A 13272-nucleotide genomic window follows, 5' to 3' on the forward strand; every position below is an offset into this window, starting at 1 on the left:
AAACAAATGTCTCATGCTAAGAAATTGCAATTCTCGGATTAATACAGGGGTTTCACAAACTTTTCTCAGCCCTGTATGAGGGACTTACAGATGCCCTTTGACTTCTGTTTTTACTCCAAGAATCTAAAACTTACTTAAGTGTATGGGTAAATTCAGTTGTATTCGACTGAAACCAGCTACTGTTAAAACTTCCCTGAATGATTATTTCTGTGCATAGAAACAACAGGGTATTCAATGACTGAAGAAATCTTTTTTGGACAATGATAAAAATACAACAAACAGCTACAAAGCTGTTTTGTATAATTCTTCAAGCTTTTTGTACAATTTCCAATTAGGACAATTACAGTAAGTCAAATGCAATTACTCTAGTGCATTTCATTACTAAACCTCAAAATATTAATTGTTAGGGGCTTGGCTCTTCCAGGGCCTTATTACAATAGTAAAGGAACAAGTAATAGGTTTATTCCATGCTGAAAAAAAGAAGAAAGAGAACACAACGTTTCGGCCGTGGAGCCTTCTTCAGGTGTGAGAGAGACAGGGCAGTAGGCAAAGGTAAAGTAGCGGGAGAACAAAGGTTGGGAGGGAGGAGGAGTGAGAGGCGGGAGCAGGGGACAGAAAGAGAGGCCAATCAAGAGGTGTGAAGTCAGAATGGGTGCAGAGAGGTGCGAAATGAAACTTCCAATTAATGGAGAAAATTTAAAAGAACAGTAATCTGTCGTTAAGGGAAGGGAGAATGTGTGATCCTAGCTGCAGAATAATTTTAGTTTCGGTGGTCTTTCTGATGTATGAGTTCGGAAAACCGTCTTTGAGAACACAGACGGAGAGATTAGAGTGGTTGTGGCCATCAGAGGTGAAATGAGAAACAATGGGCTTGGAGAGATCTTTAATCTTCACAGCCCTGACGTGTTCTCTGAAGTGGTCTCCGAGTCTCCTTCCTGTTTCTCCAATGTAGATGGCTGGGCATTTACTGCAAGAGATACAGTAAATAAGGTTGCTGGAGGTACAAGATGCTGTCTGGGTGATCCGGAATTGTCCTGAGGGGCCTTGAATGAGTGTGGTGGTGGCTCAGGCTGCGTTTTTACAGCTTTCCAGTGTTCAGGCACAACACAATTATTTTAGCCATAAAATAATATTACTTTTCTAATTTCAGCATGCAGCAAATTAGTTTTGTGCGTGTGCACAATACACAGGCTTCACAGCATGTCCTACTCCACGTACAGTACATTCCAATGGCCCTTATACCGTAAGTGATGTTTTAAACCCAGCCAAAGTGTGAATTATCCTGGACAGAAAACAAGCCAATGATACAGTGCTGTGTGAAAGATATTTGGGAGCCTCTTATATTGTAATTTTTAATTTTTAACTTACATGGCATTTTGAGCTTATATTTTGGTTGACAAAGTCCTGAGGGAAGCTTGATTCCCAAAAATCGTCCGCAGATGGCTAATAGGTCTCAGGCCACTGTTCAAAACATTTCCTTGTCCCTACATGATACTTCCTTTTCCAAATAGGCCTGAAATGTATCGAGACGAACGCTGTCATCACAGTAGGGATGTAACATAAGCTGGCACAACAAATGGTTACAACAAACCGGAGCCCTGCTGAAAACAGTGCTAAACTATGTGACTCAATTATGAAAGGTCTCACAAGAGGTACAGTAATTGTAAATCTCACACAAAGCAAAGTAATAGCTCTCTGGAAACAGATTTGTTTTCATCTGGATGAAAGGGCTCTTTCAGCTTTATTTCATATTAAAAGGGAAACAGGAACAGAATCCACGACTATATAACAAAACCAAGAGATGCGTAAGCAACATGGTAAAATCAATTTCTCTGAGTGTTGTTAGGCTACCATGGGTCTAAAGTAGCTTCTTGGCTGAAAAACAGACAATAACTGTTTCTCAGCACACAAAACTGGCTTCACAACGGGATATCCCACAGTATTTTATTCAAATTACATTTGAACAGAAAAAATGGTCTTGTGACAATCTAGCTTCAACAGATTCATAATTTAATAAAGATCAGATATTTATAAGTTATTTTCAAATGGCTGTAGCAATTGTATTAGACACTTACACTATGGGACAACAACTAAAGTGTCCAGCCTTGGCTGGCCTTTTGTAGACCCAAATTCCGTAACTGTAATTACAGTATAATTATACTGTATGAAGTGCTTGGTAAAAGATAATTAAGCAAATAAGTAGTAGAACTGCAGATTCTGCATTATTAACATATAGTTAGTAAGATAGTTTCACTTTTCCTGTATGGATTTGCCAATATTTGATTCCTGTTCTCTGTTTAAAGAAGAAAAAAACACAGAAGCACAAATACCAAAATATTTAAGTATAGGAAATTCTACATGCTAAATTGTGCAAAGGTTATATTTTTTTTACCATGGTAAAGAGTATGTAATAATTATAAAAACAGAAGAGTAGACAAGATGATATGCTGAAACTCCTTTTTTCATTACACAGTCTTAATATCTATCGAGTCCTTCATACAATTGTTTTAATATACAAATTTACAATGTATCAGTAACCTATCAGTAAAATGAAAAGCACTTTAGTTTTTGCATTTTTTAATAATATCAGGAAATCATTTCATCACATAAAGAACAACTCTGTTGCATATATACAATTCTAAACTCTATAGGAATGCATTTCAGGCACATTTACATGGAAAAATAGAATAGATTATTCTAAGCAGCATTTTTTGTTTGGAAAACATACAACATAAATTTCCTTTAAAGATAAAATATCTACAAGTGCTTCTTATTACAAAAATACATAATATTCTTCATCGCAGGGCAACACAGGAACATTTCAAGGGTAATTGAGTCTAAACAAATTCTGAACTAAGTTTAACCACTGCAGAGATTTTAAAGTTACATTTAACCTTTTTTTTATAAACACTTCTTAAAGACATTTTAAGGACATGTATAAAGCACACCAGTGACAGGATTATTTTAAGAACCTGACAAGCAGTTTCTTAAGTTACTTTGGAAAGACACCAGAGTTGAGCATTATATGGAATGAGTATGTCAAAAAAGCTCATTCGGACCAATCTCAATGTGGGGGATTTGTGAAGATGTTTTGAAACTGTATCAGAGATCTAAGCCTGTATAAAGTGTGTAATTGTTTGGTGATTGAAAGATGAGTATATAAACTACCCGAGGACTTTTTCTCTTTGCTGAATGTTTTACAGTGCAAATTAATAAGTGATTTACACCAGTTTCCCCTGTATACATTGTCTGCACGCCTCATTGAGATTGCTGTGCAACACAGTTTCATAGCACACATTTTCGCAATTAGTGATGTACTGGACTATTTTAAAAAAAAACTTGGACAATGTTCTCCAGATCAGCAAAAGAAAACAAAAGAGCTGCAGGGACAATCCTAACGAGCACCTTTTCAGGTCCTGTTGAAAGAAAGGATCATCAGGCTTTGATATTGTTCATGACTTTTAACTTTTAAGAACAGCTACAGAAGAATGAAAAAAGGGAAATTCTTCATTTTCCAATACTTCTATATTCTACATTACTGCAGGTTAAAATGCAGTGGATGCATAACTGAAAAAAACAACATTCTTAAAATCTGATTATTTGTGAAATTACTTCAAGAGAATAGATGTAAAATGTTTTCTAAGAACAGGTAAGGCCATTAAAATATACATAATTCAGGGAACATTTTGAAAGAGAACATTGCACAAGCTTTCTTTTCTCATATGTGCTCATTTGTGAAGGGACACTATCCCATCCACATCACAATTTCTTCGCATTCATATCCACCCGACCCATCAATATCTCTCAGAGTTCTGCCAAAAAAGCCATTACCAGTTCTTAAAGTTGGCACAAAATCCAGCCTGGGTAATCACATTTCAGTCTGGCCAGGGAACAGAATGTAAGAGTTTTCAAAACACTTGCAACCAGTTTTTCCTCGCCAGACAGTGATTCAAAGTTTAGAAATGTACATCTTGTGCATCTTTCTAATTACTGGGTAACATAACACTTTTGTAACTGTTACAACAGTTTTTATTTCTTGAGAAAATAAGCCCACTTTTTCCATGGCCTCTGTGTACCACTCTGAAACTGAAAATCAGCAACACTCTCCAACAGCTTGAAGCTTCATGTATGTCAGCCAATGTACATCCGATAGTCAGTCTATCAAGTAATAATCCCTTTATCTCAGTGGCTGTCAGTCTCAGATGGACCTTTGTATCTTCTGGTAATGTGTGGATAAGGACAGCAGCACAAAATCCACAACTACAACGCCAATTGTGCAGTAACTGGAAAAAAAACGCACTTCTTACACAGAACATCACTAAACTTCTGTTTGTACAGAAGTATGTGTTTAAACATTGTGGTATTCGAGACCAGGCGCTAGATGGACTGGTGTGTAAAGCACCAGCAAGTCTGTACAGTCCTCCGGCAAAAATAAGTTGCAAATGAAGCCAATTTCACCAATCCACACTGCCTGGATGTTGACAACCAGAAATCAGACCCAAGTCCCCACTACCTGCAGAGGTATGTCATGTATACAGTGAATAGAATAGCTTAGTTGAAATAAACACTGGTATTTTCAGATATGTTTGGCATGGCAAGTCCCCTTGTCAATTTAATATTAAGAATCAACTGTTAACTGGAGCCTGACAGATTCATTGTATTCTCAGAACATTCAACTCCTGTGACTGGCTGCATGTTTTATCTTTTTTTATCTTTAAAAACTGAAAATCCTACTTTGTAAACTTGTTTTATTGATGAACTATAGAAGACTGAGGATTGTTAAGAGATCAAATGTTCAAATTCCCAAAATAAACAGTTCAACGCCCTCGGATCTCATCGACAGTCATGTCACTTGGAAAGAGGAGGATTGTCAATAGCTTGTTTTGTACTGTGACTGGGAGGACAGGAGACTTTCAAAACGAGCAAACTAATATCCTTCAGATAATGATTTTCAAGAGAAGTTGAGTAGAAATTATGTTTTCTCCAAAATTTGATGAAGGGAAACATTTTAGAATAAGCGGCGAAACCAAGACATTTAACAGAAACAGAAAATGTGCACTTTAGCTGTGCTGGTTGCAGAAGGTCACTCAGCTCTCTGTGCATGAGCAGTAGGCCCGAGTTCCCTCTCCTATATCGCTGTGAGGCCTAATTTCCACAGCCCTGAAATCCTATCTTCATTGTATTAATTTATGAGCACAGTCTGCACTGTACCCATTACTTTCACAAGGATATTTAATATATCTTTATTATTTATTTTTTCTAGAAAAAAAACATGTTTTTCAATTTAAATATGTGAAGTCCAATTTGCCATTATGGAATGTTTACCTGAAACACTCCATGAAATACTGATAATGACAAACACTTACAGTAACGTATTTAAAGAAAAAAAAATCCATTATATGGAAAATTCTTAAACAAATTCTTACTACAAGGTTACTTGCAATCACATTTACATATTATTTCACTCTCATTGTGTGGTGCTTTTCATACTTTTGATATCCAAAACCATTAGCTTGTGAATAATAATCTATGCATTGACACAACCCTATACACACAGAATATAATTGTAATTTTTAAACAAGTAATATTTCAATTATTAGGAAGGTTTAGATGACAAAGTACAAGTGTATGTCAAAAGTGGTGTTTTAGAAACTGCATTTACAGTATTTGATCAATTCCAATTTCAAAAATCTCATACATTTATGACCCAATTTACAAAACTGTTTTTCTACCTTAATGTGACATAACCTTTGAACTAGGAAAGTTAAAACATGAGTAGACAAATGAGCCTCTACACTGAGCCTGTCATAATCGTTTGATTAGAAAGCATCTGGACCTTTGTAAAATTATTTGAACCCTTTTTAGCATGATCTGACTTAATGTTCATGTTATTAGGTGAAAAAGACCTAAATTATTACTTTCATGAGACTGAGTGCAAGATTGATCCAGTGAACACAGTATGGCATGTAGTAAGTCACTAGGAAGTGAAGTGAGTACATTTCTAAACTCATGATATGAGCTCCTTGATTTGTTGCAGTAATAAATACAGACAAACATTTATCCCTCAATGTTCAAGAATGTTACAGAGTATTGACTACAAAGTCACATTAGAGGAAAATAAGAAAATAAGGCAAAAACAAGGGAATTTGACTGCATGCAGAAAAAAGGAATAGAAGATTCTGTGTCCCCGGTCCAGGCACATCCATTCATTGTGCAATCTGTCGATGGGTTGAAGTTAGTGCAGACGTCACCTCGCAGGTCTCACTCTTCTCTAACCAAAGTCGATCCGCGGTCGATATTCTAGTACCATAGGGTAAGACTGAGGAGAAAACAGAAACCCCACCCGTATCAGTTCAGTGATCATTGCTGTACTCTTTACTTACAATTTTTCATTTCACAATGAATTTGAAAGGGATACTCTTTCCGTTGTTCACTGTCATTAAAGAGGAAACATCTGGAATAGTGAAAACTGCAAAGCACTGACAGACACCAAGATAAATTCCTCCTTACGTCCTTAGGTAGAATGAATGCAGCATAATTCAGGCATCTGAACTCTTCTATGAAACTGAATTCTTTCCAAACTTTTTGTTCTCCAAGTGCTATATAAGTTAAACCTTAACCTTAGGTTTAGCTCACGCAATGTAAATCATGGATGTCTAACAGAAATTAAAAATGTGCAAAATATCAGGCATAAAACTCTGACATAATTTAGTCCCAAAATCCACAAAATATATCTGTGTCCTTATTTTTTCATGTGTTGAGAAATTTTTCTTGTTTTGTCATTCCATTTGGAAGTATTCAAAATATGCATTTGTGTCTGTCTCTTGATTTTTCAGTCTAGGTTTTGAAATAACACAACTGATTATTTTGAGCCAACAAGCTTTATTTCCACAGCATATAACTCAAAATGAAGTTCCAGGCTGTAGCACAGCGCCAAATTGGAATGGGATGTAAAAGTGAAGAACAACATTCAAACAAAAGTAATTTAAACTGTCCTATCTTGTGGTTATTGCTTTAAGTCCAGTACAGGCCTAAATGCATTCAAATTTATCATCTAGAGTTAGTCTAGAGGACAGCTGTAGTCTTATAAATAAAACATGTATGTTTTAATGTATGACTGAACCCCAGATTGATAACTCTTTATCAGACATACTTCAGAGTTGTTGAATGACCCACAGCTGCTCCCTTGCTCTGGTATTAAATGTTTTATTTTGTAAACATATTTTAATTCATTTTAATTTTTCAAAATGAGTCAACTCATATGCTCTTGAGGGGTCTTCTGGACTAGCCTCATTTTACACTATGCGACCCCTTATTCTAGGTCATTACCCAGTTGTTCCCAGAAGTCCACCAGAAGTATTACTACATACTGTAGCAGCACCTCTGTGGCTTCTTGAGTACCACTCTGCTTGCAGTGACAGCACTGAGATATCCAGCATTTACTCCTGCGACTGGTGCTCACTCTGCTGTAGGCACAGGGGGGCTCATAGTGTGAAAGAACAGAAGAGGAAAGTAACAGTGTGCACCCCCCTCCCCCAACTCGCTGGCTGCAATGAGGGTCCTAAAGGGTTCTAGACAGCAACACCACACTGTAACCTGAGCCGCTGAGCATCATCAAGGTATGGGGCTGCACTTCAGCGGTGCATGAAGGAGGTTCCCTCCTACGTGTGATACGTGTGAAACACCCTTTTGGAATGAAAAGAGCCTTACGAATACGAGCAGTTTTTACTATTATTAGTGAGAAAGCTACGCTCTGCACTGTAGAGATAAAACATCCCTTTCTGAAAAACAGATGGACTTGTGCACCACATATACGGTAGACTGCTAAAACAGATTGCTGTCAAAATACATATTTGCATTTCCAGGTCAAGCAGGTGAGTTAAAAATGGGTTTCCACAGTGAAATCGACTGAAAGCAGCCACCTATTTTTAGTCTGCAGCTCTTAGGACATTATGGTTCTTACCAGGGAGGATCCGTTTGATATGACCTAATTTCCATTATTTTTTAAGAAGTGGGAGATTCATTTTTCACTGTTGGATGGTTATACCAAATGGCTTCCCTCACAATTTATGGCTGTTTCCACAGCTTGCGCACAGAAAGTTCTCTGTAGAGCATGTTTAAGATGTATTTGAGGCCCCTGCCCTCTACTAAATCAGAATGGTAACCTCCATGCCACCGCACAGTGAGACCACACATTCAACCTGCCAAAGATAAAAACAGAAGTGGGCTCAGACTGGGACAGCTGTTCTGCCCTACCAAAGCTTTCTTCACTTGTTCCAGAGACTACTGAGCATTTCATTACAGTGTTGACACCTGCTCTCTGACCCCACTGCCAAACGTTGGACTTTTCATTTTAACACGCTATTAATTTTGCTGGACTTAGCAGAGTGGTACTCAGGAAGGGAAGGCCTTCCTAGCTGAAGTTGAAGTGTCTGCTTCCCTGCATGTGTGAAGTTCATTTCCAGAAATAGTACAACACTTATCTGTTTCTACCAAAGGGAGTAATGAGGGATAAGGTTTCTTGTATAGACTGCCTTTTCAGCTTGCATTTTTGCTAAGTTTGTGGACACACCCAGGGAACTTGTCTTGTTACACTCGTTTAATCAAAAGAAATGTATCCAGGGAATCTCTAGTACCACGCTACTCAATGCATAAAAATGGGCAAAATGTCTGAACAACATTTATCCAATGATTATAGCGGCACTTGAATGATTTGAGCAACCCAAAGAATATTTTAGAAACGAGGATGACTACATTCAAATACTGTTTTAAATTACTGCTCTGCAAAAGTTTTTTCGGGGTTTTTTAAATGACAAATTACATCCTTCCTGTCGCAGCTCAGACAGCCTTATCATTTCCCCCTTTTCATAACTCACAATTTTTTTAAATGCACAGACCAATTCCCCTCCTATTACTCTCCCTCAACTGAACACTATTCTTCCGCTTCATTCCACCTGCACTTCATGCTTCTAGATGTTTTCACAGTCAGTGGCTAATCACTGCAGTCAGTTAATTTCCCCCAGTTTCTTTTCAGTAGCAGTTGCTCATATCTTTACAAAATCATTCTGCTTTTCCAGAGTGTGAACATTACCGAACAGAAACTGGCTAGAAATTTGAACATCTTTCAGCTTTGAATCATAAAAATGTATATAGAATTGGAAAATTCAAGCCTTGAAAAATATGTTGTGTTTTCAGTGTTTTATTAACAAGGCACAGCTGTTTACTCAAAGATATTCAACCTCTTTCAATCGCAGTGTTCTATTTGCTGAATTCCAAATAATGTCCATAATGTTTTTGATTAATATTGGACACAGAGAACATCCAATTAATTGTGTGACTTAAAATTAATTTTGTGATCTTGAACTAATCGAGATTTGTCACAGCGAAGGAGGAGAAGTTATCTTTGCAGTTTTTGCTCACATTTAACTTTTTTCAGCCATAAACATGCTCACTTTGAGTGTTCAAGTTTTGATTAAAATATTCACTTTAAGAATGTATACATGATTTGTAATTCAACAATCAAATATCATTTTGAGGGGTGTGAATACTTCTAAAAACAACTGTCATTTAAATGTTTTTTTGTAGGTATTTAAAGAATCAGTTTTCAAAGAGAGAAAAGAGAAATGTACATTAACAGTAGCAAAGAAGAGATGTGAGGTGTTGATTCAGGTCAGAACTCTACCAGGGGATTTATATGCAAAATAAAAATTAAAGAAAATTCCCTTAGATTAAAACAAATTACTACAATAATGTATATCTACTGTTAAAATGATTAAAAACCAGAGATTATACCAATGATTTCAAAGTAATTATTATTTTCTTAGTATAGTACTGATACTACTTTTGGTACATTACAAGACCCTAAAGTAGAAACTTATCTGATTATTTATGAGTTTGGAAAACTTACTTTGACTTTCTATATATTTTTAGAAAAGTTACCTTGGAAAAGATAAACATCCATTTTTCATTAGCAGACAGTTTCACAGCTGATTAAACTACCGTGCTGAATGATAGAGGCACAGTATATTGGCCAGGGGAGGATACCAGCCTGACCAGACTGGGAATAGGACTTTAGACCTGCCAAAAAAAAACCCTGAAGCACACATGAGAAAAGGGACGTTTTTCTTGTATTAATACAACAAGCAGCAGGAAAAACACCACTGCATAGGTAACTACAGGCAACTCAAAGAATTATATACTTTCAGCTTTTAAGAGGAAGCACTATTTCATATAACTACTGAAATTTAAAGAGTGATCCAAATGCCTTACATCTCTTTGGAGATGTACAATGTGACTTGTGAGAAACCAGAGATTTTATTGCAGTATTACAATATTGTTTTCTTAGCTTAACCTAAAAGCTTTGCGGTAGAAGCAATCATGCCCTATGGTTCAGGTTACAGGGAACTGAATGATAATGAGCAATAGCATGTTCTTAGGCTAACACATTAAGCAGCTTAATGTCTACTCAAGACATACCACTAATAAGGGAATCCTACAGAACCACTTGACAGCGGAACTGCAATTTGAGGACTGAGAAACTAAGAGAAACTAAGAGGAACACAGAGGAACACAGAGGAAGACACAGAGATATGAATTAGAACTTACATTCTCTCCCCTAAGTCTCCATCTTGTCATATAAATGAATTCCATCGTATGGTCTTTTCCCATGATCTCACCATTGCATAGAACATCCAGCTGTGGCCAAAACAAACATCACTTTATTGCACACGACAAGGCTGTCAAAAGTGCATGACAACAGCTTCTCCCTGCATTGGTAGGCTTGACGATGATAAAATTAATCCAATCATGCATGCATCTTGCAGAGTGGCAGCCCATGAAAGCTTCTTACATATTTTATAGCAGAGCCAGGCAAGGCAACTTCATGTACAAGGAACAACCACTTGCACAGTATACAGTACGTCCTGTTTTGAACACTTCACTCATAATGTGCTTTAGGATCTAGAGCATTGGCTGAATAGTCAAACAAACATAATGGACCACAGCAGATACTGAAAAGAGACCAGGCAAGCACATGACAGGAAGAAAATAGGCTGAGGAGAATATGCCTTGTTAAATAGCAGACAAAAGCATTTTGCTTTTCCTGAAGTGAGAGCCCTTCCTGTGATACTGTCAATGAAATGTACTGCAAATACAGGAGATCTCGAATTAGCAATTGGCATAATAACAAGTGTTGAAACTAGAAGACAATAACACAAGTAATACAAAGAAATCAGAAAGAACTGCTGCTTTTATGGTGTTTTTGTACAGCATTTCAGCAAATGCTCAGATGAAGAAAATTTCAACCCACCCCATGTAGGAGAAATGTGTAAGAAAATCGGTTGAATTTGTAATATTTTTGCATAAAGAGTTGCAATATTTAAAACGTATTGCATATCCAAGCACAATATTAATACAGTACCATTCTTTTTTCGTTTATCAGTCCAAAGCAGATGGGAAAGAAGTATGTAGGATAAAAGCAAAATAAGCACATGTGAAACAGTGTCTTTTGCTAAGACAGGGCTTACCTCATAAGAGCTAGGAAGCTTTAACTTCAAACTCAGAAACTTCTTTATAGTTCCAACTGTCACTCGCGTTGAGCAGCGAATAAATTTCTTCATTAAGCCCTGTAGCACAAATTCAAACAAGATTATTTTGATTAACAAAACTTATCCCCAAGAAGAGGAGGATGAAAATGGTTATTCCTTTACTTCATGTGAAAAAGTTTCTTCTCCAGCTCTTTCTGCTCAACCCTCCCCTGCCTGGGTGTCACTCTTCAAACCAGGAGACATTTCTTCAGGGGCCTCAATATGGAACCATACAGCTCATAGGCTGTGTGATGCAATGCACCGAGTGACCTGAATAATCCATCTTACATTACATCAGGTTACTGTTAAAACAAGTTTCATAGTTCTGGTTAACTAGTTAGCTAGTTCTGCACATGAAAAGGCATCACTCATTAAGTGTCTATGTTCTTACTTACGGTGTATACAGGCAAAGCAGAAGGCCCAGCTCTCCTACTGACCTTCACTACATTTTCTCCAGACTGCCCATTATTTCGCAAGCAGTCGAGGCAGATTGCTATCTGGGGGTCACTTCTGTGATAATCCTGGTCCCCATTCTCCTCCTCTTCATCTTCAATCCTGGCCCTCTTAGATTTGGGGCTTTCACCTGCGAGAAACAAGCCTGTACTGAACCACACTGAATTATCAGCCTCCACTCAAAGTACAGTAGTTCTCAGCATCCTAGTACAAGGTCACAGGAAAAGATTTGGCAAAATCAAAGATTTCATTTTCAGCATCTTGCATTTCCCAGGAACCGACTCATTTAACACTTTTTAGTACAGAACAGAAATGTGGTTAAATTTTAGGTTAATTTATCTAAAGAGCTCAGGTCCAGAGAAAAACCAACTGATGTGTGGGTCCCCAGGAAAAGAAATGGGAACCCCTGTCTTAAAGGTTGGGCACTTCAAGCAATACAAGACAACACTCTGTTATCCCACACCTGTTTGCTAGGGTAGATAGGACAGCTCTTTTAGTGGTGAAGGGCACACAGTGGAGGCGCAGAACTGTTTCCATGTCTTCAGCAAAATGATGATTTTATTATTGGGTGGAGTGGTGGTAATGTGGCTAAGGATCTGCGTTTGTGGCTGGAAGGTTGCCGGTTCAAATCCTGCAGCTGCCAGAGGAATCCTACTCTGTTGGGCCCCTGAGCAAGGCCCTTAACCCCAACTGCTCCAGGGGCACTGTATAAATGGCTGACCCTTCGCTCTGACCCCAAGCTTCTCTCTCCTGCCTGTGTGTCTCATGGAGAGCAAGCTGGGGTATGCATCCAAATTCTTAATGCAAGAAATTATATATGGCTAATAAAGTGATCTTACTGTAATACAATATTACAAGAATCTATACGTGCACTTATCACTCCAGGATTTCTCTCAGCCCCTTACAATCTATTTTAAAATAACTCGTACAACTTCTCAAAACACCTAAATAAGAACCAGTAGCATGAAGGTGACTATCATCCAGATCATTTAAAACCACCAAATAACAGGATTTTAAAAAATAATAAATCTTAATAATGCAAAACAAAATATAATGTATTGTAACCAGCTATGTTTATTAGGTACTTTTATCATTATCACAAATTTAAATGTTTTGAGAGCATTTTTGCTTCACTTGATGTAAAACAAATATTGCCTATAAAGCTAAAAAAAAATTAGACTGGTTTTCAAATGTTTTCTATAACAGACGCATGCCGTGCTGCTTTTATCATCCC

The 13272-nt window shown here is 37.3% G+C and overlaps 1 protein-coding gene across 1 annotated transcript in view; it reads right to left on the minus strand.

Moving 5' to 3' along the window:
• Positions 1-1930: 1930 nt before the first annotated feature.
• pcgf5b (polycomb group ring finger 5b) overlaps positions 1931-13272 on the minus strand; it is a 32180-nt gene continuing 20838 nt past the window's right edge. The window contains exons 6-9 of the mRNA XM_015339486.2: positions 12023-12168; positions 11526-11624; positions 10606-10695; positions 1931-6319 (exon numbers count right to left, since the gene is read on the minus strand). Of these exons, the coding sequence (XP_015194972.1) occupies positions 6272-6319; positions 10606-10695; positions 11526-11624; positions 12023-12168 (383 nt within the window). The 3' untranslated portion in view covers positions 1931-6271. The remainder of the gene's footprint in view (positions 6320-10605; positions 10696-11525; positions 11625-12022; positions 12169-13272) is intronic.

The sequence above is a fragment of the Lepisosteus oculatus genome, chromosome 4 (genome assembly GCF_040954835.1).
Source record: "Lepisosteus oculatus isolate fLepOcu1 chromosome 4, fLepOcu1.hap2, whole genome shotgun sequence".
NCBI lineage: Eukaryota > Metazoa > Chordata > Actinopteri > Semionotiformes > Lepisosteidae > Lepisosteus > Lepisosteus oculatus.